The sequence below is a fragment of the Camelus dromedarius genome, chromosome 1 (assembly GCF_036321535.1).
Source record: "Camelus dromedarius isolate mCamDro1 chromosome 1, mCamDro1.pat, whole genome shotgun sequence".
NCBI classification, from domain to species: Eukaryota; Metazoa; Chordata; class Mammalia; order Artiodactyla; family Camelidae; genus Camelus; species Camelus dromedarius.
In genome coordinates this window covers 71,692,889-71,719,544 of record NC_087436.1, presented here as the reverse complement: position 1 = coordinate 71,719,544, position 26,656 = coordinate 71,692,889, and the positions used below count along the sequence as shown (strand labels likewise).

The 26,656-nt window shown below is 37.8% G+C and overlaps 1 protein-coding gene across 4 annotated transcripts in view; it reads left to right on the top strand.

Annotated features, from left to right (window-relative positions):
• Positions 1–26,656, top strand: part of LOC105091261 (cytochrome c oxidase assembly protein COX18, mitochondrial) — a 74,177-nt gene continuing 47,521 nt past the window's right edge. The window contains exons 1-8 of one of the 4 annotated variants that reach the window (XR_010380745.1): positions 1–497; positions 1,030–1,130; positions 3,188–3,351; positions 4,091–4,215; positions 6,067–6,174; positions 9,395–10,013; positions 10,789–10,873; positions 12,481–12,660. Coding sequence is in view for 2 of the 4 variants with exons in the window: in XM_031470399.2 (XP_031326259.2) it covers positions 156–497; positions 1,030–1,130; positions 3,188–3,351; positions 4,091–4,215; positions 6,067–6,174; positions 9,395–9,568 (1,014 nt within the window). In the remaining 2 variants the exon portion in view is untranslated. Of the gene's footprint in view, positions 498–1,029; positions 1,131–3,187; positions 3,352–4,090; positions 4,216–6,066; positions 6,175–9,394; positions 10,053–10,788; positions 13,229–26,656 lie in introns of those variants that run through there. The other 3 variants (XR_010380744.1, XM_031470399.2, XM_010982718.3) reach the window with 3 other exon arrangements.

The window sequence follows — 26,656 nt, the reverse complement described above, 5'->3', positions numbered from 1 at the left end:
CGTCACCGGCTTGACTAGGAAGGTCAATTGTGGCTGCCGGCGCGCCCACGCCTACTTTATGCGCGGGGTCGCCGGCGCATGCGAGGAATAGTCTCGGCTGCGCGATACTACGCCGTCGGGAGGTCCGTGTGTCCGGCTCCTTGGTGGTGGCAGACATGCTGTGCCGGCTCAGCCTTCGGTGGCTGCGGCCGCTGCCTGCCCTGCGGCTCGGGGCCCTGGGCCCGCAGCTCGCGCCCGTCCTAACGGGCGGCATGAGGCGCTCCGCTCTGCCAGTGTGGGCAGCCTCGTCAGTCTCTGCAGTTGCCCCGGGTGGCGCGGGAGGCTGGTACGAGGCCCTGGCTACGTCGGCTCCGGTACAGGGCGCGGAGGCGCTGCTGCTCTGCGCGCACACCGCCACGGGCCTGCCCTGGTGGGGCAGCATTCTCCTCACCACCATGGCCCTGCGCGGCGCCGTCACGCTGCCCCTGGCCGCCTACCAGCACTACATCCTGGCCAAGGTGAGGCTTAAGATCCCCAGATAGCTTCCGGAGAGCTGCGTGTTAATCAGCACCAATACGGCAATGAGCTACTTTACAAAAGAATTAACACAGGACAGGAAATAAATGCAAATTTTGTGTGGCTGCCACAGAGCGTGTTAAATACTATTAATTGACTTCTGTTTCCTTGGTTTACATTACTGGGAAATCCAGGGATTGAAACATTAAAGTGCAGAAGGCAGTTCTCATTTAATCCTTAAAATAACCCTATGAAGTAGGTGCTGTTATACATTATGTATGTAAGGGGACAGGACTTTAGAAGTTAAATAATTTGCCCAAGATCACACAGCTAAGTGTACACGCTGGAATTTGAATCTGGTTACAGCTGAGGATATCTTAAATTAGTGTCATATACTCAGACTTAAGGTTTCTTGACATGACCAGTGAACCACATTTTTAAATGAGCTTGAGGAACTAGAAAGAAAAATCATAAATGGTTATGAATGAAGGTCTTTTGTGTGCCCATAACAAAGTGTATTTTTTCTTTAGCTAGGTGGAAAATTTGCAGCCAGAAATAAAAAACATTGCAAGGCATCTTAACCAAGAAGTTGCAGTTCGCGCAAATCAGTTGGGGTGGTCCAAAAGAGTTGCCAGGTAAGCTAATTTTATGCATATAAAACCATGAATATATGTATATATTTGTGTATATATATAGACACAAAATGTATACATGATATTTATTATAGATTTGTGTATTCTGTAGCTTTAGCAGCAAAGTAGTTCTTTCTAATAAGTTTATGTGGCATGATAGTTTTATATACCGGACTGAAAGGAAAGAAATGGAGAAACAAAGATAAGAAGAGAAAGTTCCTTGTTCTTAAGGGACCTCAGGCTATTGAAAAAGACAGCCGTGTAATCAAATAATGACTGAATTAAGTACTGTACAAAAGATTTATGTACAGAGTTGGGTCATCATGGAAAGTCAGGGATGAAGATACTGTGCCAGTCTGTTGAGATTTTAATCAATAATGTTACAGGTTATTTGCAAACTTGACCTTTTTGACAAGATTCAGCGGACTGTAGCCCACAGGAATGGGGAGGTAGAAAATATGAATGCCCTAGTAAAAGCGACTGGATAGACAAGGTATTGTCAATCTGCTGTGGTTACTCTGTGTAGCTATCTGCCTTTTCTCTTAGAAAGCCTTTGCCCAAAGGGGCTTAACCATGCTTCAGTTCTATGCCTACAGTCATCCACTAGGAACTTCGAAGGCCCCCTGCTTTAGTCAGCCTAAGCTATTACTGCTTAGTTTTCTAAATCCCGATCCTTACTAGAGTGTAACAAAGTGTTAACCAGTTAACAGCAATGAGAAAAATAAGGGCTTTTTAAATATGATTACTAAATTATCCATATATTTTATCTGTATATGGTGTAAATTTGCCAACTATCTTCAGTATGAAATTATGTCCCTCCTTATATAGTGTTAAAAAGACCTGGTATTTTAGAAAATATATTCTTATAGCTTAATGTCTTTACTTGATAAAAGAAAAAGTTGGTAAACCTATAGTTTTAATGGTTTACTGAGCAGGGAAATCCGAGGACTACAGCTTTAGTCCAAAAGAGCAGATTAGTAGCTGCTCACGTGGGTTATAAATGCAGCCTCAACAAGACTGTGGCACCTTGCTTATGCAGCACTGGCAGGATGATTGTCCAGACACATCCTTACACAGCAGAGTGGCTTTCTAATGCAGGAAACCTTTCTGAGGGTTTCCTGCATTTTCAATGGAATTGGGTTTTGAAGGCTATTTGTAAATGTCAGGTGACATTTGTCAGGTCAGGAAAGTGGGCTGTCCACACAGATGATATAATAACTTCCAAAGGCATGCTGGTGTGGAAGTCTGATTTGTTGGATGACCCAGGTCATTCAGGGACTAGAATATACAGATGTCTACAGAAAGTAACAGGAGATAAAGTTGCAAGAGTAGGCAAAGGCTAAATTTCAAAGAGCCTAGAATGTCTCTATGTACTGTCTTAATTCAGTAGATTATAATTTGATTAAATTCAGCAAACCTATTGAACGTCTACCTTGTATAAAACATGCTACAAGTGATTTAAAGATTAAGACCCGATACTTGACCTTTGAGGAGACTATGGTCCAGAAAGTGGAACTTAAGACAAGAACTGGAATAACTAATATGGTAAACAGAGAAATAGTAAGAAAATCTTTATGAAAGAGTTGACTGAAGGATGGAGACCATTTTGACAGGCCAAGAGCATACACAGTACAAAACCACATTGCTACCTAAGATATGTTCAGGAGTTAAGTGATTGAGCTTGGCTGGAGTGGAGGTATTTGAGTAAAATGTGCTTTTCACCTTTAGAATTTCTGATTGAAGTTGTGGTCATACTATGTCAGTAGTGAAATTTCCCTGGTTAAAGCCTAATTTGCCAAGGACCGCCAGAAACACAGCCTGTAGTTTGACAGTGTCAGATTTATTGAATCATTCTGTGATTTGTGTAAATTGTGAAAGAACTTGGAGTAAAGGACTTTATTTGCGTTTTGTTTAGGCAGTCCCTTCATACACCCAAAATCCTCCATAAATCCCTTAGCCAGTAACCAGAGTGTGTGTGTGTTTGCACTGTGGGGATGAAGCACTGCTAGTAGTCAAACGATGTTTTCTCCTTTTTCTTTTTCCCTCTTCCCTCAATCTAGGCTTACTTATCTAAAGATTCTGCGGAGGCTTGTTTCAGAGCTGTATATTCGGGATAACTGCCACCCTTTCAAAGCCACTGTATTGGTCTGGATCCAGATTCCAATGTGGATCTTCATGTCTGTTGCTCTCCGGAATTTTAGCACAGGGGCAGCACATTCAGAAGGTAGTTATTGAAATCTGTTTCCCCAAATAAGTTCTTTGTACTCTAAGTACATTGTCTTTGTACATAAGTACACTGTACATATAAGTGCAGTTTGTATATAAGTACATTGTCTTTGTACTCTAAAGAGAAGAACAAAAAACCAAGCAAAAAAATTAAAAACACCTATACTTATGATAATTAGAATATATTCTTTATTATCTCCCTTACAAGGGTATGGAATTTAAAACATTAAGTGTAAGCAAACTAGCTGTGTTGAGAAAACAAATGAATCTAGGAAGGACATCACTAGTGCGACTTCTTGGAGATCATAATAAAATTAGTGTTGTAATTCCATAATTCAGTTTCCTGGCCAAGAATTTTTTCTAAGTTTAAGAGACCAGAAAATATTTCACAGTTGTAAATGTAAACTTTAATTAAGAAAGGTTATAAACTAAAGTGTTTGTTTTTTTACTTTCATTTAAAGGCATTGCTAACCAGAAAGTAATCAGTAGATTTGAAAGAAAGCAGCCTATGGACAAATAATTTTTTAAATTTAAGTCTGAAAAGATTACTGCTTCATATCTCTATTGTCTGTGAATCTCTTGCCTCTTTCTCTGAACAGGAAAGACTAATTTATGTTATAGAATGAAAATAACCTGAATAAAAAATGCAAGTCTTCAGGGTGAGGGACACCTTCTTAGAATTATTTTCCTCTGCTATTTTTAGAAATTCCTTTGTTTTATGTATAAAAATGTTTCAGCAGGTTTTTCTGTTCAGGAGCAGTTAGCTACTGGTGGGGTCCTGTGGTTTCCTGACCTCACTGCCCTGGATTCCACTTGGATTCTGCCTGTCTCCGTGGGTGTCATCAATTTATTAATAGTGGAGGTCAGTGGTTTTAAATGAGATTTGCTTGCCATTTAAGTCATTGGGATTTTTGTTGTTGCTGTTCTGACTTCAAACGAATTTGAGCTGGTGGTGATAGCTCTGGGCTAGAATTGAGATTCCTTGGTTTTGGTCACAGATCAGCTATTGACGATAAACTGTGTCTCAGGCTGGTTCCTTAACTTCTCTGTATTATTCTTTTGTAATTAAAATAGGAGAGCTGAATTAGAGGCGCTTCCAAAATCTCTTTCAGCTTTAAAATTAAATGATTCTAATGCATACGTTTTTGTGATTTGCTTTTTAGTAAAGACAGCAATTAAGATGCCTAATCAACCTGATCAATCTGGTTTTATTTCCACAAGATATTGGTGTTTCGTGTATGTGTTTAATATGTCGATTTGTATTAGTTAGTACCTGACTGCCCTTAGTTATATGACCTTAGAAGAGTCATAGAACTTCTTCATAAGATGGAGTGGAGAAACATACGTATAAAATATGACATCCCAAGGGGGAGGGTATAGCTCATTGGTAGAGTGCATGCTTAGCATGCATGAGGTCCTGAGTTCAGTCACCTGTTCCTCCATTAAAAATAAATAAATAAACCTAATTACTTTCCCCAAAATTAAAAAAAATAATAAATAATAATTAAAAAAAAAAGAAAAATATGACATCCCAGCCATGTTTTAACCATTATCCTGTGCTACTTTACTTAGCAGTTTAGGGAAAGCATGCCTTTAATCCCATAAAGAACTGTTCTCAGACTGAGTAGAATATAGACTCTGAACTAGAAGAAATCTTAGGAAAGATCTATCTCAGTTGAGCTTTCGCAGACCTCATATCTACTGATCTCTCTTTGGGAAATCTAATACACTTATTTCTTTCAGGCGAGGAAAATGAAGATGATACTCTTAAGGCCTTGGGTAAAGTTTTTTATGTGTAGCCTAGGTGTGTTACCCTAAGAGCACCAGCACAGTTCTGTGAACGTGGTTGGTACTTAGTGAATATTTCTTAGAAAGAAGGAAGTGGTAACAGGTCACAGTGAATTAATGTCAATCCTCTAGTCTTTACTTTATTCCATCTAACAACCCAGCTTAGATAAGTTTAATAAAAATCTATTCTTACTTAGCATTCACCATGTGCCAGGCACAGCTGTACAGAATTTATTTGAATTAACTCATTTAATTCTTAACAGTAATGCTGTGATGTCGGTACTTTTATTACCCCCACTTTAAAGTGGTGAAAGTGAGGAGCAGAAAGTTTAAGTAACTTGCACAAAAACACATAACCACTAAATGCAGGGCTGCCTCATGAACCAAGATAGTTTGGGTGTACAGTCTGTGTTCATAATCATTGAGTTGTGCTGCCTTGTAAATAAGTAATTTACCTCGTAAATTAAGTAAACCATAACTGCTTTTCCTAGCCTTGGTCCTTTCCAAAGTCTGTGTAGCCAGATCACAAACCTTTGAGATGGCTGTCAAGTTCTTTCTTTATGCCAGGCCTTGTATTTAGGTGCTAAAAGCCAAGGTTAATGATTCATACATAAGACTTATCTCAAAGAGACTTAAGGTTTACTGACAATCTTTTAAAAACATTGACTTATAAAAATTATGCTGTGATTCTTTTTAATATAGTTCAATCTCTTTATTGCTATTAATTAAAGCTCCATTTAAGAATTCTACATGATTAAGTTTTTAAATAGATTATCAACCAATAAATTTATCAGTTTTGTTTTTAATTATTTTTTGCTTTTATTAAAGTATAGGTAGAGGGCAGTCAAAAATCCATTTGTATTTTAAAGCATGTCTAATTTAATGTGCATTTTAATAATCATGTGTATATATTCTACCCCTTCAGATGTTTGCTCTGCAGAAAATTGGAATGTCTCGTTTTCAGACATATATTACATACTTTGTTCGGGCGGTATCAGTGTTGATGATTCCAATTGCAGCCACAGTACCTTCAGTGAGTAAGCACCAGCATTGTGTGAAGCATGTGCTAAATATAAACCTTCTCTGACTGTATTCTGCCTCTTCTATTGAGCTTCCTCTGACCACTCAACCCCTTACTGGTTTCTACTGTCCCTATCACCAAGTGATGTCTGAATATTTCTTGGGATTGGTTAAACTTTCTTTATATGAATATGTCTTAATTCTTCTAAATCAAACTCCTTTTTTCCATTTTTCTTTTTTTTTTTTTCAATCTTGCAAAATACCTTGCACAGTACTATGAACATAGTATTTCTCTGTTTGATTAATTGATATATTGAGTTCTTTCTGTCTTCATAGTCTGGGCCAAGGAAGTTAGCACTTAGAAAAGAAACAAAACTTTGTGCTAGGTCCATATGGTTTCATATGTAATATTATTTAAGCTCATAACAACTTTATGAAACAAGTATACTTGTCTCCATTTGTACGTAATTAAACTTTTATAGAAATAGAAAAAGAAATGTTATGTTTGCAGTTATTTCGTATTTTTAGCCTTTTACTTATTTTCCGTGGATACTTCAGTGCTGAGATGGCTAAAGCTGTATCAGGTATATCTGTCTTTGCTCAGAGCCAACACATAGACCATAAAGTAGTCGTCATTTGTTGCTGGTAGTTAGAGTTACATCAGCTTGTATGAAAGTACTTCATATGACTTGTCTCAGGAATCTGAAATAGTGTGTTTTCAGCCTCACAAATGTCAATTAAATGTTAAATGTTTTTAAGCTATCACTTAGACATAATACTGTCATTAAACTTGTGTAAAATAAATACGTTTTCTCATTTCTAAAATAAACACCATAATGTCTGAGAATTAGTGAAATAATAAGTGCCTATTATAGTACTTTTCACGTAATAATAATGTTGTTGTAAAATACTCTGGTTAAAGCAGAGCAATACAAATTTACTACATTTCTAAGGGAAATAATACCAGTTATCATTGAGAAAACCTCCAGATCAAATATAATAGGAGCAGTCACGTTTTAGTGAGAGATTGAGTTCAAAGTGAGTAACAGAGATCTAAAAAAACAGTGTCTTCAATACCCAAAAGTTCATTCTTTCAAATATAGGAAATTCAGAATTAGACAGTTTAGTGTAGAGCTGATGTGACATCCCTGTGAAGACAGGAGAGACACAGCCTGCTTCTCTCTTAATGTTGCATAATCCACAGCCTGTAATTTCTGCCTTGAAGGCCACAGAATAGTCATGATTGCTGTTGAAGCTTGTTATCTTGTAAGAATAGTAAAACGGTGCTTCAAGTATAGTCAGCCCCTCTCAGGACCCTTGCCAGATGTCCCACCAAACACTTGTGCTTACATCTTAAATATGTGGCCATACCTAACTGCAAAAGAAGCTGGAAAGTACAGCTTTTTTTTGCTTTTTTTTTTTCCCAGGTGACAGTATATCCTCTGAAAATTAGGGTTTTATTACTAAGGAAGAAGAATGATGTTTTGTAGGCAGTTTGTAGTCTGACGTCGCTGGGCTCAGTACTGTCCACTTTGTGAATAAGATGATGATGATAGCTAATATTTGTTCAGCATTAACATTGTGCCAGGCAGTGATTTAAATCATTTACATATATTAGTGCATATATTTCTCCCAGCAATGTAGTGAAGTAGGTGCTATTATAATCTCCACTTTAGTGATGAGGGAACCAAGGCACAGAGAGGTTAAGTAGCTCATCCAGGGTCACTGATCTGTTAAGTGGAAGAGTCTTAACACACATCCAGGCAGTTTGACACTTGCTCTTAACTATTATGCTAATCTGCTTTTGAATATGCTTTGCTTTCTGCCCTGAAAAACCTGTTCTCGAACAAATGCAAGTGCTTAATATGGGCCGCATACCATGCCTACCGCTATACGTGAATTTTCTCTTTTATTCCTCACAGCATCCCTTTGAAGTAAGTACCATATTAGGTACTTTCTTACACGCATGGACTACTCTATTACATGTATCTCAAGTCTGTTTTTTAAAAAATCACACTTTAACTCATCATCAATGTATACTCCATTAGGATAATATTTATTAAGTAGGAATTACCAGAAGGCCTTCGGGGAGGGTCATTAAAGTCCTCCATGATGTGAGTTTCAGGACTTTTTTTTTTTTTTTTTTTTTTGTCCCTATTTTATAGAAGATGAAACTGAAACAAGAAAAATAACTTTCCCAAAGTTAAATAAATAGATTTCAAACTCGGGCAGTTTGACTCTAGAACCTGGACTCAACCACCACTTGGTCTTTCCTGTGGGACCTGATTACCTTTATTTCTTTATTTTTTTTCCCATATCAAAATCAGTTTTATTCCATTAAAAAAAATTGTGATCAAATAATATAACCAAGGAAAAGAGCCTAGCTTCAAGTCTGCAGTGTAAAATCAAGGGGAAATGATCACATTTCTTTTTAATTGTCACATTTAGGACCTTTAAAGAGTTCACTGGTTTCCAGGGAGCACCAGTATGCTGTTTGTGCCAAAAATTTCATGAGCTGTCCTCAAACATCAAGTTCTGAGTTTGAGCAGCTGTTCAATTGTATGTGATACTGGTTCTCCAACAGCCTGATTACCTTCTGATGCCAAAGAAAAGTTTGGGAAAGATGTATGAATGGGAATGTTTTAAGAGGCTGCAGGACTTGGTCTTTGACCTAAATAAATCAGTCTGGTAGTTAAAAAGAAGACTGAAGATAATGCTGAGACTGTTTGTCTCAGGAAATGGCAAAGGTAATGCATTCCTGACTATACTAAAAAACTGGTTACTGGGAAAATTTGCAAGATACATGACTGTATGAGGGAAAATGAGGTCTAGGGAGGCTAGGTTTGCCATCATAAATGGCCGTGCCCCCTGTAGCCTCCCTGCAATATAGCAGCTTGTCAGAACTCTTGGTGAGGGAGAAGTATACTTAATTGCCAAAGAAGAGAGGTGAGATCTCTCTTGAGCCTCTGCCTGGGAGCTCTTCTCCGTTATTCATTTCTGTCATGAATACTCTCATTTGGTTTCTTTTGGTTTTTGGTCTTCCTTTCAGCTTTCTTACCTATCTATTAGATCTGTCACAGGTATCTAGTAGCCACTGAAGGTCTTGTTCTGTCCTGGTGTACTTTTGTTTACAGAGATTGCAATTTTCTTTTTTATTGCCTGCCTGTCTCTAGACTTGATGTCCTTGGAGAATGGAGAGATGCTAACATTCATGTCCTTTCTTCTCTCCACAGTCGATTGCTCTGTACTGGTTATGCTCCAGCTTCATGGGCCTTTCACAGAACTTGCTGCTGCGTTCCCCTCGATTTCGCCAACTTTGCCGAATACCGTTAACCAAGTCAGATTCACACACTCCTTATAAGGACCTCTTTGCTGCCTTGCATGCCAAGTTCAGTTCAAGAAAATGACATACTTTCTAGTAATTTTGGAACAATGACAGTGTATTCATTCTTAATGTATTTAGAACATCGAGAAATTCAGATATGATTTAATTTGCTTTTGTTTAAAATCATGAGCCCTGTGAAGTACTGTGGATTAAGATATATTTGGACACTTAAAATCTTTTAAGTGCTAAAAATGTATGTTTAATTATATACTAAGAATATAAGAGGGGAATCAAAGTGTTGGGCCCTGTTTATAAAATTACAACTTATTAGAGGTGCCAGAACCTTGGAGAACAAGACTAGAAAAGTTTTACAAAATAAGAGCATCCAATGAGGTGATTCTTAAAATTTTGGAGGTGTGGAAGATCATATACCTGCTTGAGTATTTGATAAAGCCATGGTTTTCTCTTGAGAAAAGTCCTGGAACTCGCATCATGGAGACCTTTATTGACCCCCTGAAGGCCTTCTGGTAATTCCTAGTTAATAAATACTATCTTAATGGAACATACGTTGATGATGAGTTAATGTGTGATTTTTTAAAAAATGGACTTGAGAAACGTGCAATAGAGTAGTCCATGCGTATAAGAAAGTAATATGGTCGGTGGTATTGCTTCCCAACCCTGCTCTGAAAGAATGCAGAAAGTGTTCATTCCTTTTTCTATAATTTAAGAAGTCTGGAATAAAGATAGCACTAAGTATTGCTGGAGCCCAAAGTAGAAAATCTTAAGCTAATCATATGGAACATGAAGGAACCAGGTCTCTCTGATAACCCTTTAAGAAAGTGAAAAGCTGGTGCTAGGGTTAGGGTAATGCTAACTGGAAGACTCTTTTAAACCTGTACACCTTGGTATGATAATACATAATCTTAAGTTGGTCTGAGGATCTTATATATTACAAAATTCGTAAGTTCATAGCTTGGTAAAGGGAGCAAAATACATTTTAAAAGCTTGAAAGATCAGGATAGTACTTATAACAATTTAAAAATTAAATTTAAAAATAATTGCTAAATACATGAAAGTACATTAGTTTCACTATTACCAGAAATTAAATAGGTGGAGAGTCAGTCAGCTTATTCAGTTACAGAGCGTGCATGTGAACCTTGTGCTTATACTGTGTATTCAGTCATTGGAGAATGTAGTAGATCACATAAACGTGAAGTAAGATTGTTGTGCAGAATTCTGGAGACAGAACTATTTGAGCCTTTTTCATCATCTCTAAGTACAGTAGACCCTTCTCTCTCCTAGCCCCGGAAGGCCACAGCCTTTAAGAGCTTCGAACTGTCAGCTGCTGGAATCCCAACAAACAAACAACTGAACCAAACTTCATTAGGTAAGGACTAACACAGCTACAGAGAGGGAGCAGTTAATTCCATGGCTCTTGAAAGTACTACCTTGACTGCAGTCATTTGTGGAATACAGTCTAAAAGCAAAAAGGACTATTAGAAATCTTAGAACTTTATTTGGTAATTGTATTGCTGCTCTATACCTCTTACTGTGAAGTAAAATGTATAGTGATGTTTACTGGTATGTTAGTTTTCCGTGGTTGCTGTAATAAATTCTTCATGCTGCTTATGCACCAAGAGGAAGATACTACTGAATAAATTAGTTGGAGATATTATGAGATATATCTCTTTCAAATTTTTCCTTTAAAGCATAGGTTTAGGGGTTGCCCCTGAGAAAAAAATTTGTCCCGAAGAAGAGGGTCTTCCCCACAATTCTCTACCCCTACATCAGAAAGCCTAACCTCCATGTCTGTTTCACCTAAGACCTTCCACAATCTTGATTAAGAATTGATGAAAGTAAATTCATAATTATGACAAGATGAGGAAGATTTAAACATACAAGTTGTTTTTGCTCCTTTGGGCCTCACCTCCTTAGGAGATAACATTCCTTAATCTCATCAAGGAACACAACTCTTTAGCGGGTAGCCTTCCTCCTTAATCTTGTGAAGGGACAGGATAACCCATGACTCACTTGGTACCTATACGTCTGAACTGTGTAAACTATCAGTAATAAGTCATTTGACATAATCCTTTGTCTCAAAAACATATAACTGCTTTGACCTCTAATGGCAGGATAGTAATCAAGAGCTTTCGGAAAGACTGTCTCCCAGATTATAATTATCAGGTTGACTTGAATAAAATTTTCCATTTTTCTCTTAGATAGACCATTGATTAATTTTTTGTCAACAGAGCTGTATACAAAAACATTTTGATCCTGGTTGATTCCCATCCATAGAAATGATAAGGCCTGCAGATACCACAAGAAAAGGAAAAACAACAACAATAACAAAAAACCAAGAAAGCACTTTCACACAGAAACCTCTCCTAGTTCTTAGAACAGGAACTTTTTGCTTTGCTGTAACTTGAACATGAGGGAGGTGCTGATATAACTGTCCCAAAGGAATAGGTAACAAGCCCTGTTGCCTTGTATTCTACCACCGACTGTCTTCTTGACTGCCAAGTTTTTAGGTAAGTTTTCTAAGATAGCCTTACCTTTAATTGCCTAGGCCTGTGCTGCTGATTTTGTACTATAAAATACTTTCGGGTGTTTGGGAACAAAAGCATGGTTGAAAGTCCTTAAAGTGCTTCAAGAAAGCAGCCACTCTTATTCATTTATTCTATCTAAGGCAACAAAAAAGAAAATGCTATCCTTGAAGGTCTCTGCTAGACTCCAGAGGGCCAAGAATTTCATGAAAAAGAAGCCTCTAGGGAAAATGCCTAATTTCTGTCTTTTCCATTTTGAGAAAATTTCACGAGGAATGCTTCCCTTCCTTTGGATCCCTGATAAGCCAGTTACATTTATTTGTCCTTCGTTGATAAAGCAGCATTATATTTAATTTAGCTTTGGTTTTTGTCTTATGGCTAAATTGTAGCTCTTCAGGGAAACTTAAAACTGAAATATGAAACATATCTAACGGTATCCATTTCATTGCAGCTGCATTTCTGTGTGTTCCAAGGGTAGTACAACTAATAATTTGAGGACTTTCTTCTAATTATAACCTCAAGCCTCCTGTATCCTCTGTGAGTGATGGATGCTTCTGAGGGTAAGGAGTATTAAAAATATGAATTCTATATTTATGAGAGAGTTAACAGCTTATTCCATACTATTCAAAATGTATCGTGTCTTTTTGTGAAGTTTTATTACAGAATCTTCGGTTTTGCTTATATAAATTTTCAAATACAAATGTTTCATTTTGGGATCCAAATAAAAACTGCAAGTTTACATTCAAAATTACTGTTAGAACCAAGTAGAGATTTTGAAATGAGATATCTTCTCCCTCATCTTTAACTCGCACCTATGTATGTGATAAGGTCTTATTTCACTTTAAAATACAGCTGGTCCTCATTATGCGTAGTTTAATATTTATGAAGTCACCTACTCACTAAAATTTATTTGTAAGATGCTCACAATGCTTTTGCAGTTATTAGCAGACTTGTGCCTTCAAACTCAGAGCAGAAAAAAGTTTGAGCCCACCCAGTGTACACATTCCCAGCAGGGATCAAACAAAGTGACGCTGCCTTTTTGTTTCAGCTCTCATACTGTAAGGACATTGTGTTTATGTGTCCTTCTTGTGGTCTGTTTAGTGCCATGTTTTTCTCATTTTTATAGTTTTTTAAGATGGCCTCTGAGCACTAAGTGGAAGAAGTCTGTGATGTCCTCACAGAGGAAGTATGTGTGTGAGGTAAGCTTCATGCAAGTGTGAACTACAGTGCTGTTGGCCAGGGGTTCAATGTTAATGAATCAAAATACATACTAAATAAGATGTCTTTAAACACAAACATATAGGACGTGGTTATGTCTCTCTCTTTTTTTTTTTTCAATAATTAAACTGTATTATGTCTGCCTCTTTATTTTTTTTAATTTTTTTTTTTTTGGTTGTTTTTGAGGGGGCAATAATTAGGTTTTTATTTACTTTCAATGGAGGTACTGGGGATTGAACCCAGGACCTCATGCATGCTAAGCATGCACTCTACCACTGAGCTATACCCTCCCCACCGACATGGTTACATCTTGATTGGTTACTGAAATTGGTATTGTGACCAAAGGCTTGTAGGAACCTAACTCTGAATTTCCTCTAGGAGTGATGGGTCGGTGTTCCCAGTGCCTTTATAGAGCAAACCTACCATGAATAATGAGAACCAATGTGCTTCAGCCTGTGCCACACGGGTTTTTATGCATATGATGGTTTAAATCTGGGTCCTCAATTTAAGCCACAGATACAGTTCACTTACCCTTTTTTGTACAGCTTGAAAGCCAAGGATAGTTTTTACCTTCTTAAATGATTGGAAAAAATAAAAAGTATAACATTTTTTGACACATATCAATTATATGAAGTTCACATTTCGGCATCCATAAATAACAGTTTATTGGAACACAGCCATGTTTGTTTACATCTTGTGTATGACATTCATGCTTCAACTGCAGAGCTGCGTGGTTGTGACAGAGCTCTTCTGTTAAAGTGCTCACACTGCTCAGCACAGTACACATCTCAGTGGTGCAGTTATAACTTGATAGTGTTTCAAGTGCCATGTGTACTGTCCTTTGGCCACATTTTATTAATTTTTTATTACTAGTTCATATCCAGTCAAAATAAGAAAAGTGAATTTCAGATGTCACGCTTTTAAGGCACAGTAAAGCGTGGGTTTTGTTACTGAATTAGATGGCAAAACATTGTATATATTATGCAATGACATTATCACTGCGCTAAAAGAATACAACCTATGTCGGCATTACCAGATATCACAATATTCCCAAGTCACAGGAAAGCAATGGTCAGAAAAATTAGAAAATTTAAAGTGAGGTGGGGAGGATACAGCTCAAGTAGCAGAGTGCATGCTTAGCATGCATGAGGTCCTGGGTTCAATCCCCAGTACCTCCTCTAAAAATAAATAAATGAATAAACCTAATTACCTCCCCCCTCAAAAAAAAAAGCAATTAAAAAAAAAGAAAGTTTAAAGTGGAATATCTCATCACAGCAAAATGGGTTTGAAAAAAGAAAAATTACAGCTGAAGAAAAATTCTGTTTCCTCTCTACACTATCCACAGAATCCTGCTGGCCACCAAATGTGTGTGTGTTTTTCCCCATACCAAGCAGTTCTCCAATTTTCTGTGGGCACCAAACGAGTGTCCTACAATTCAGTTCAGTTCTGACACTACCTGAGGTTACCTGAAAACTGGATTTGCCCCTTGGTGAGTGTCCAGACAAAAGACATATGCCAAACATCAGGAGAAGGAAGGATTTATTACTGGCAGTGAGTAAGGAGAACACTGGGGATTTTCCCAAAGCAGTGTCTCCCTGAACTGCAAAATTGGGAAATTTTAAGCTAGGGGTACGTGCATATTCACACAGGGGGTTGGGCAAAGGAGAATTCAGCATAGAATTGGGGCAGATGTTGGTAGAGTCTAAGCTTTAGTTGATTGAAGTCACAAGGGTCAGAAAAGGTCAACATCATTATTTCTTAGGTTCTGATCTATTTGTGGTCTCAGCATAGTTACCATCCTCCACCTGGATGGGGGCCTTAGTTCCTGCAGAACTCAGAGATACGTGTCACATTGTTAATGTATATCCTTTGAAGAGGAACTAGGACTCAGTTTTATTGCTGAACTATTGTTTCTTGACTGCTTTTTCCTTTGTTCCTGCATTCTCTCCCTTCCATTAAAATCATTAATTAATGAGACCTGTTCAAGAGCAAGCATTGTAGCCTGGCTTAGATCACAAAATGGCTTAGGCCAAAAATGGCTTTTCTTATGTTAAGAAAGTGATGCCTGGTTCACCCCCTACCCTGTCTGCTCACAGAGTCAGTGCAGATCACACAGGACTTAGCCTCACAAGACTGCCCTTTCCCTCCACTTCAGATACCAGTCTCATGTATTAACCCACAACTTCTGCTGTACTTGGTTGCTAATGGAGGGTTCCCATAGCTCCCTCCTTAAGTTCAATAATTTGCTAGAACAGCTCACAAAACTCAAAAGCATTTTACTATTATCCATTTATTATAAAAGATGCAACTCAGCCAAATAGAAGGAATTCATGGGTCAGTGGGCAGGGTGGGCAGGGTACACAGAGCTCTCATGCTGTTTGGAGGCTTCCTTATGTAGGCACAACTGATGACATTACTGGTTGTTGGTGATTGAATTCAGTCTTCAGCCCCTCTCCCCTCCTGAGAGGTCAAGGTGTGGGACTGAAAGTTTCAACCCTCTAATCTTGTGGTTGGTTCCCCTGGTATCCAGCCTCCATCCTGTGATTATCCAGGAGGGGCTTTCAGGTGTGGTTGAAAGGGCCTTGTTATGAATAACAGAATTCATACAGCTCCTTTAGGAACTGTTTCAAGAGCACAAAACACCAAATAGTATAAGAAAAATCCATCCATCGCTCTTTTAGGAAATTACAAGTATTTTAGGAGCAATGGATGGAGACCAAATACATATTTCTTATTACATTACAGTGTCACGAGGTTTTATTTGTTGAAATTAGTAACTTTAATCACCACAGTAAATATTTGAAATGGGTTCCAATTAGTCAAATTAGCACTTGGGTTAGTTGGGGTAGTTTAGAGACATGCCTACATTTGAATGAATAAGAGAGAAGAATCGGATGAATTCTGTAGCCTGCATCCTCGGGATGGCTGGTCCTAAGGCTTAATCTGTGAACAGTTCTGATTCCTTCCTAGGGTAACAGAACCCTGCCTGTAAGATTTCATGTCAGATGTCATAAGTTCACCTAAATAAAGTACAGGGGCTGGGATTTCATTGAGTTACGAGCACAGAGCTGAACTGTGTGTGTCTACTTGCTAATACTTTTTTTGTTTAATAAGTGTATATGTGGCAGAGTTTAGTATTCCACACAGATGTGTGTCATATGTAGGGGTTGACTGAAATAAATGCGCAGCCTAAAAGTTGAGAATTATGTTTTATTTGGTGGGAGGACAGCCTCTCAGATGGCTCCGAAGAGGTAGGGGAGGAGCTAGGATATATAGGAGCTTTACAACAAAGACCAGGTAGTTGGAACAATAAAAGATTACTTGTTATCTAAAGAAAGCCAGGAATCTCAAGTTAAAGAATTGAATGCTTTTCTACTTATGGAAGGAAGCAAACATTTGGGCTCATTGAATTCATTCCTTTGACAAGCACCTAGCTATCTAGGGCCAGTGTCCTGTCCTTTCTTATTCTGAGTCCCTTCAGAGTGCACCATTGTGAGTGGCTGCAGAGGCTGGGCTGCAGGCTTGTCTTCACTGGGGGGTGGTGGCAGCCACTGATGACTTGATGGCTTCAGCATTCTTTGTTTACTGATAAGGTTTGCAGTATTTTTTGTTCACATAGGTCAAATGTCAGTACAGTGACACTGAGTAGTCAGTCCACTAACACACAATGCTTGCCTGCAGGCTTCTTCCTCCAGTGGCTCCACTCCTCTTCCAGTACCCAAGGCTGCAGGGATCATCAGAGGAGAGTGAAAACAAGGTGGTGGTTACCTAGTGAAAGGGTAACCTCAAGTCAGAATATTGAGAGGAATTGGAAATAGAAGTCCTTAAACACACACACACACACACACACACACACACACACACAAAACTCAGCCCACTTGTAACTCCCAGGTATAGCATCTCTAGTTCTCCAGGGTGGGTGGGACAGGGCCAGTGTTTGAGCACATCTTCCCAGGGACTGTGCTTGCCTTTGGCTGAGAGGGCACGTGCCCCGCGTACTTAACAGGGATCAGTAGGTACAGTACGGTTGATGACTACCATGGGAAGATTTAAAATTTGCCTCTTTGAGATGGTGTGCCACTTTGAAGTCTCTTCTCTCATTCTTCTAAAGACTCATCAAATATAGTGAGATTGTCCAGGTACGCCATTAAGTCCAAGGACTTTACATTCCCAGGCCCTTTCTCTAGACCAGCTGCTAAGAGAGAGTTGGGGGTCCCAGAGACCTGGTATTTTGTTCCCCAAAACAGGATTAACTTTTTTTATCTGAGCTGGAACTTACCTATGTTTTATCTTAATTTTCTTTGCTTCCCATAAGACTACTATTTACTTGTCTACAAAGTCTTTTCCTTTTTTTTTTTTTAATTTCCAGATATATTCAGATACTATGTGCAGAGTGGCCTCTGTCTGAGGCAGAGGTCTTCAAGAAAAAAAGTGTTCTAAGACGGAGGAATAGCTTGTGCAGTTTAGTAGCTATGGTTTGGGCAATTTGGATTTTATCAAGAAGAGTGGAGAACAGTAAGGGGCTGAGGTCATGTGTAGGAGAGAGAAGAAAGAAACAGTTGCAGGACCCAGTGGAAGGTTCTCAGTCCTTTCAGGGTCTCATATACTATTGTTTTTTTTTTTTTCTCTTACACTATTTTTACTATATATCAAAAGACAAGCATGTTTTGCAGACAAAATCCAGACACTCTGACAGTACTTCACTAATATGGTGCTTTAAGTCAGTAATTTTCTCTAATGAAAGCTTTTTTCTAGGATACCCCCTAAAAGGTAGAGGGCTTCATATTGCCAGTGTTATTCCTCTTTAGTATATTTTATATCCCATTCAGTGGTGGAGAATATCTAAACCCTGATTTATGGGTTGCTTTTTCATTACATAGTTTAATTATGGCCTCTTTTGATCACAGTAGGTGGTACTGTAATTCAATCTGATGTTATCAAAAAGAGAATATATTTATTTATATAACCACGAAGTCTGTAGGTAATGTAGGTTTTAGGCATAGGTGGTCCTAGAAGCCTAAACAGTATCTTCTGTTTCTTTCAACTTCGCTTTCCTTTGGGTTGGCCTGATTCTTGAAGCTCAAGTGGCAGCTATGGCCACTGGTAGCTCTAGGCTCACAATACTGCTTCAGTTAGTGCTTCCTATACTTCTAGAAAATGTTCTAGGCAAGACCTTGATTGACTTGTGTGGGTGTAGTATATGGTTTGGCCAGATATGGGTTATGTTTACCACTCCCAGAACCAGAGTTGGGGTAACTCCAACCTAAACCATGTGAATGGCATGTTGGGAAGGAATGGATTTTCAGAGGACACAGGACTTCTCCATCCAGCTCCTTAGCTGCTCAGCAGCATATGTATATATAATTTAGTATATAATATATTATAATTAATTTTATTTAATATGTAATTATATAGAATTAATACAATACTAATTTTAATGTAATCCAAGCATTACATTTAAATTATATCTATAGATATATAATTGATGTAAATATATAACTTAAAACATAATGTAACTATTTCTCCTTAACAGAATACAGCTCAAATTCCAAATTCCAAGTTCTCTGCATTTGCTTTTAGATCCAGGGACTTGGAGTGATTTGTATCCCTCTGAGTTAGGTTCATGGTAAGAAATGTAAGTATCTAGTAATAAATAGTGGAAGAGGGAGAAAGGAGAATCACAATAAAAGTTCCCCACTTGGGACAAGGAAGAAGGGAAAGCACTCTGTGGTTGCAGGTTCATAGCACACGCATATCCTGGGGCTCCCTGGCTGGGAAGTAATGCAGTTTCAGTTTGTTGGGTCCGTGGCCACATTTGAGGTGAACACTGAGAGCATTTTCCTTCCGGGGCTGCACTGACTCCCTGTTGGTACTGCTTTTCCTGCCTGGGAGGTACCTCAGAATTGAAGTTATCAAGTTATCAGGCTCCCATCTCTCTTCTCCCATTTGTGGCCATTTTGTTTTTAAGTTGAGTGTACTACCTGTCTTCTCTCCTTCATTCTTCACTCCCTCCCACTCGCCATCACTTTGACCTTTTGCACTGTGCTCTAGTTCAGTAACTAGTTCATCTGTGTCTGTTCTTCAGTTGTGTCTACTCAGTGTATCTCCTTAGTTTCATTGCAGTTGCAGTATTCTCATTCTAGTCAATTCTTTTTTCACAAAAGCCTATGTTTGCTACATGAATCTGGTGTCTTTCTGTTTAAAGCTTCTGAAGATATCAATTATAATCCTCTTAAAACAACTTTCAGTTTGTTGTCTTTATTTTATTTCCTTAGGAGGTGGTTCTGCATATTTAGATCAGTACTTCTATTTTAGGGTGTGATTTTGCTTAACTGCTGGGTCATTCTTGGTTGTGTTTTTGTCTTTGACTTAACTTTCTCTGCTAGCATCTGTTATTGTAGCCACCTCCAGTAATTGTGAGGAAAGGATGGACTGCAAGGCAGAGGGTGACAGTGACAGGTCTTCTGTGGGGAGTGCTCCTTGTTCCTCTTGAGTGTAGCTGGCCACTCAGGACACTGTTTTGCCTCCCTAACCCAAGGACTTACCATCATTTTTCTTATGGGTGATAGATGACTCTGCTGGCTGTTGTTTGGCATAAGCCCGACCAAGTGGTTGAGTGGCTCTAAAAACAACCTAGAAGGGGTTGCCTTCTCCTGTCTATCTTCATAATCACCAAATCCCCAAGCTTCGAACTTCGAACTGAAGCCTCAGAACTACTCCCACTTTTCATATAACTCCTTCCCCGAGTATGTTTTCCTCATCATTTCTAGCCCATTGATGATTCTCTTCCTAGTTTTTCATGGCTGCTATAGATTTTTTTTAAATATCTCTCTCTCTTTTTTTTTTTTTTTTGTAATTTCCAGAGCTGTGAGAAGAGGAGTCAGTCAGGCATCCCCAGTCTGCTACCTGGAGTCCTTCTTTCTCTTCAGACACTGTGCCACTGCAGTGACCCTGCAGTAAACACAGCCATCTTGAAACCTTTTTCAATCCTGATTTTGCTTGGCTTCTTGATTTCAACCGCTGGGCAGCATTTAGTATGCTTAACCACATTTTTCTTCTATTTCCAAAACAAAGCCCACTATGAGTCTTTCTATTTCCAGTATTTCCTTTGTGGCCTCCTGTTCCTCTCAAGTCTTGATCATTAGAGCTTTTTCTAGGCCTTACCTTCTCATTCTACTGCCTCCTCTTGGGTGATCTCATTGGTTCCTGTGGCTTCAGTACCATTTCTGCACTGAGTATTCAAAGTCTGCACCTCCAATTCTTCGGCTATGTAGAGCTTCAGACTAATACAGCTGCCTGACTACTGGACAGCTCCGTTTGGCTGTCTGCAGGCACTAAATTCAGTATATCCAAAGTTCATCTCATTATCACCCCCTAACCAAACCTGGTCCTTTTTTTTATATTCTCTACCAACCAAGTTGTCCAGGTCAGAGAAATAAATATCCTGAATTCACCCTCTCCTTTAACCTTCCTTTCTTTTCTCATACTATAATAAAAATCTTTTGCTTCTCTAAGTCTCCATTGCTGGTACCTATAAGCCACAATCATCTCACTTGAATCTCCACATCTTCCTAACTGCTCTCTACCTGTAATCTTGCCTATCCAATCTATTCTTCATTCGGTAGCTGTAGACTTTTTTCAAAAGGAAATAGTATTTCCTGCCTAGAACCCTTTGCTAATCATTGTTTTTAAAAATAGAGTTCAGAGTCTTCAACATGGTAACTCTGAAACACTCAGCTTTAATTTATGCAGTCATTCTATTGCTGATCTTTATCCCTCTAGGCTTTCTCACGTGCCTAGCAACACTGCTTCCCGTCAACCATCTGCAGCTGAAGTGTCATTTCCTCTGGGAACTTTCCCCTGCTTCATATCTGTGCTGAGTGGTCCTCCTCTTTGTATCCATAGCTCTTTCCAAATTCTACATGGCACTTACTACACTGTATTGTAACTTGGATGTGTATCCTCATTAGCATGTACCCAGTGTGAGGGCAGAAAGAGTTCCAGGTGTAGGGTTTTACCCCTTAGGCCTAGAACATGACAGATGCTTGATAAATTCTAGAATGAACAAAATAGTGACAATAATATCTATCATCTACTGCACAGTATTTATGTCAGGTCCTGGCCTGAGTGCTTTTCATGCTTTAGCTTATTTACTGTTTGCAAGAACCTGGTAAATTAGAGGCTGTTATAATTCCCAGTTGACAAATGAAGGCATTAGGTTTAAAGAGATTAAATCTCAGGCTCAAGGATGCATAGTACATAGTAATAAGTAATTTAGCCTGAATTTGAATGCACATTTCTCCTGAATCCTAAAATGAGAAATGGAAGGAAGGAGGCTGGTGGCTAGGGAGAAGTATTAACTAAATTTATATGGGAATAGTGAATGGGGATACATGGATCCAAGACGTTTACTTTGATTCTTTTACAGTAACTGAAACCAAAGCATCTATTATGGGCTGAATATTTGTGTCCCCCACAAGTTTTTAGGTTGAAACCTTATGCCTAATATATTATTTGGAGTGGGGTGTTTGGGAGGTAAGTAGGTTAGGAGTGTAGAGCTTTGTAAATGGAATTAGTACCTTACAAAGACCCTAGAGGGCTCCCTTGCCCTCTTTTTTTGTATGAGGATATAGCAAGGAGACGGCCATCTATGAACCAGAAATGGGGCTCACCAGACACTGAATCTTCTGATCTTGGACTTCCCAACCTTCAGAACTATGAAAAATAAATATTTATTGTTTAAGTCATCCCATCTATGTATTCTATTATAGCATCTCAAATGGACTAAAACAGGTTCTGAGTTGGTGAAAGTCAAGATTAGAAAACAGTTACCTAAGGCTTCTTCAGATACCCAGGAATCTACTTAAAACAGTCTTTGAAACAAATGAAGACTTCTGAACATTGAAACATCTATAATTGTTGCCTAGTTTTTTAAACCTTAGGTTATGTCCAGATATCAAAAAAGAGTATAGAGATTTATCAATAAGGATATTCATTTCAGTGTTGTGAAATCAGAAATAACCTTAAGTTTCCAAAAAGGCAATTGATGGAGTTTTTTCCTATGCCCGTGATGTAATACTGTAGACATTAATGAAGATGATGGGGAAGATAATTAATGATATGGATATTCATGATGTAACTAATGGGGGAAAAGCAAATTATTGAATAATATGTATAGATTCTTTTGAATGAAATTAAATAAGTAATTTTTTTAAAACTCCCAACAAACAAAAGTCCTGGACCAGGTGGCTTTACAGGTGAAGTCTACCAAACATTTAGAGAAGAGTTAACACCTTCTTAAGCTATTATAAAAAATTGCAAAAAAAAAAAAAAAATTGCAGAGGAAGGAATACTTCTCAACTCATCCTATGAAGACAGCATCACTGATACCAAAACCAGAAGAAGGTATCACCAAAAAAAAAAAAAAAAAAATTATGGAACACTATCATTGATGAACAAAGTATTAGCAAACAAAATCCAACAATACATTAAAAGGATCATACACCATGATCAAGTGGGTTTACCCCAGGTATACAAGGATGGTTCAGGATCTATAAATCAATTCAATGTGATATGCAATGTTAATAAAGAATAAAATAACAAAAAACCATCTCAATAGATGCAGAAGAGGCTTTTTGACAAAATTCAACATCTATTTATGATAAAGACTCTCTAGAAAATGGATATAAAGTAAACATACCTCAACATGATAAAGGCCATGTATGATAAGCCTTCAGCCAGCATCATACTTAGTGGTGAAAAACTGGAAACATTTCCTCTAAGAACAGAAACAAGATAAGGATGCCTGCTTTCACTGCTTTTAATCAACATATTATTGGAAGTCCTAGGTATAACAGACTGGAATCTAAACTGAAAAAGAGTAAAACTGTCATTGTTTGCAGATGACATAGAAAATCCTGAAGACACTACCAAAAAATTACTTGAGCTCATTAATTAGTTTGGTAAAGTTGCAGGATACAAAATTAATACACAGAAATCTGTTGCATTTCTATATACTAGCTACACACTGTCAAAGAAATTATGGAAATAATCCCATTTACAGTTGCATCAAAAAGATTAATAAAATACCTAGGAATAAACCTACCTAGGAGGTAAAAGACCTATGCTCAGAAAATGTTAAGATTATGGTGAAAGAAACTGAAGATGACACAAACAGATAAAAAGATATACTGTGTTCATGGTTTGGAAAAATTAGTTTGTTACAATGGCCATTCTACCGAAGGCAACCTGCAGATTCAGTGCAATCCCTGTCAAAATACCAGTGGCATTTTTCACAGAACTAGAACAGATAATTTAAAAATTTGTGTGGAAACACAAAAGACCCTGAATAGCCAAAACAATCTTGAACAGAGCTGAACAAAAAAAAAAACAGAGCTGAAGGAATCATGCAGTAATCATGCTTCCTGACTTCAGACTATACTACAAAACTACAGTGTTCAAAACAGTTTAATACTGGCACAAAAACAGACCAATCAGTGGAACAGAACTAGAAAGCCCAGAAATAAACCCACACACTTATGTGCTAGTCTATGACAGTTACTCTGTCAGTTACTCTATGACAAAAGGAGAAAAAATATACAATGGAGAAAAGACAGTCTCTTCAGTAAGTGGTGTTGTGAAAACTGGAAATAATCTTCATGTAAAAGAATGAAATTAGAACATTTTCTCACACCATTTACAAAAATAAACTCAAAATGGATTAAAGACCTAAATGTAAGGCTGGAAACCATAAGACTCCTAGGAGAAGACATAGGCAGAACACTCTTTGACATATATTGTAACAATATTTTTTTGGATCTGTCTCCTAAGTCAAAGGAAACAAAACAAAAAAATAAACAAATATGAGCTAATTAAACTTAAAAGCCTTTTCACAGCAAAGGAAACCATTGGCAAGATCTAAAGATAACCTACTGAATGGGAGAAAATATTTGCAAATGATATGACCAACAAAGGGTTAATATCCAAAATATATAAATAGGTCATACAACTCGACATCTAAAAAATAAAACCACACAACCTAATTTAAAAATGGGCAGACACCTGAATAGACAGCTTTCCAAAGAAGACATGCAAATTGCGAGTAGGCACATGAAAAGATGCTGTGTTGCTAATCATCAGGGAAATGCAAATCAAAACAACGAGATATCACCTTGAACCTGTCAGAATGGCTGTCATCAAAAAGGCCACAAATAATAAATGTTGCTGAGGATGTGGAGATAAGGGAACCCTTGTATACTGTGGGAATGTAAATTGGTGCAGCCACTATGGAAACAGTATGAAGTTTACTCAAAAGATTAAAAATAGAACTACCGTGTAATCCAGCAGTTCCACTCCTGGCTATATATTTGGAGAAAACTATAACACTAATTTGAAAAGATACGTGCAACCCAATGTTCATAGCAGTATTATTTACCGTAGCCAAGATACGCAAGCAACCTAAGTGTCCATCAACACATTAATGAATAAAGATGTATATATATACAGTGGAATGCTACTTAGCTATAAAAAAGAATGAAAATTTGCCATTTGCAACAACATGGATGGACTTGGAGGATATTATGCTTAGTGAAATGAGTCAAACAGAAAGAGAAATCCTGTATGTTATCACTTATATGTGGAATCCAAAAGATAAACTAGTGAATACAACAAAACAGAAACAGACTCACAGATGTAGAGAACAAACTAGTGGTTACTAGTGGGGAGAGGGAAGGGAGAGTAGCAAAATAGGGGTAGGGAATTAAGAGGTACAACTACTATGTATAAAATAAATAAGCTACAAGGCTATATTGTACAGCACAGGGAATATAGCCAGTATTTTATAATAAGTATACATAGAGTATAATCTGAAAATTGTGAATCAACTATGTTGTACACCTGAAACTTACATATTGTAAGTCAACTATACCTCAATAAAAGATAAATTATAAAAGCAAAAATTAAATCCTTATACAAAGAATAAGCCACAAATTGTAAATAGTGATAAACAGTATTTGTGATTTTTCTGAACAATTTTTGAAGCTAAAAACAGTGAAACATTAATTTTGTCATCATGAAAAGTGTTGTTACATCTTTTCATAAACATTTGGATAAAGCGAGAACCTGTATAATTTTTTTCATTAAATAAGATCTTAAGTCTTTCTTGAAAAATTATAGTTTTAATGAATTAATATAACTGAAGTGATTAAAGGTTGAACTAAAACTATTAGAGTGGGGGCTAATGATTAACTTATAATGAGAAATAAAAACAATCTAATGTTGAGCTTTTTATTCTTTAAAATTTTATTGATCTACCTGGTTGATGTGTCTTACAGCACAGGTGAGACTGGGATGGTAGCAATGGGCACTTGGGCTGAGCCAGTTGTGAGAAGAGTTGCAGGGGCAATTATTCAGTGCCAGAGGAATCTCATTGCCCACCCTGCAGGCTGTGTCTTAGCCAAATAGCCCAACACTGCCCACTAGTGGTGTATAGAAACAAAGTATCAATGCTAATAAAGGGCAGGTATTTTGATAGGCTTTATTACACCTAGGACTTTCAAATTTTAATGAATATTTTTATGCTTGTAGAGCTTTATAATTCACAAGAAACAAGCCTATTTATTTCACATATGGGAAAACTGAGAAGTCAAATGAATAGCCCTAGATCTCAACGCTAGATAGTGATACAGGTGCTGGAACCTGGGACTCCAGTGTCTCTAATCAGCATAATTTCTGCCAAGCTGAGCTGCCTTCTAAATTGGGTTGCTGATATCCTGAGAGTTCAAGGTATTTATCAAACCCAGTCCTGAGTTGTGGACTCAATTATGCACACGAAGCTCCTAGCTCCTCATTATTTTCAACTGTCCCCTAACTTTGCATGATGATTTATGATACCTTGGGTGTAGATAAGCCGTTGAATCTCAGGGGTTCTGTGTATGTATTCCAGCTAGTGTTACATAGAAAAATGTGCAGATTAAAAACATCACCCCGATATTTTGTTATTGCTGTTGAGATAAAGCCGGTACACGAAGGCTGAACTTTCTGGAAATGTACGTTGTCCCTAGTAGCAACAGTAACCGGAGGATCTAATATCATTTATTGCAGACACATTTTCATTGTTAAAAGGGCATGTTATTTCTTGAGTTGAGGCTTGTGTGGAATTATTGTAGTTCCGGTTTCATCGTCTCCTGACCCCTAAAGGTAGAATTGTGGCCTTTGTGTTTTACATCTTTCTTGTGAAACAGGCAGCAAATGAAACCACAAAGGTGTTAACGAATGAGATGGTGAGACTGATAAGTCTAACAATTTGACGGGGTGTGTATAATTACACATTTTTTCATTTGGTCTTACTTCCCCTGACAGCATTTAGAGATGGGCACATTTTACTTGATTAACTAATTTTCAAGTCTGTA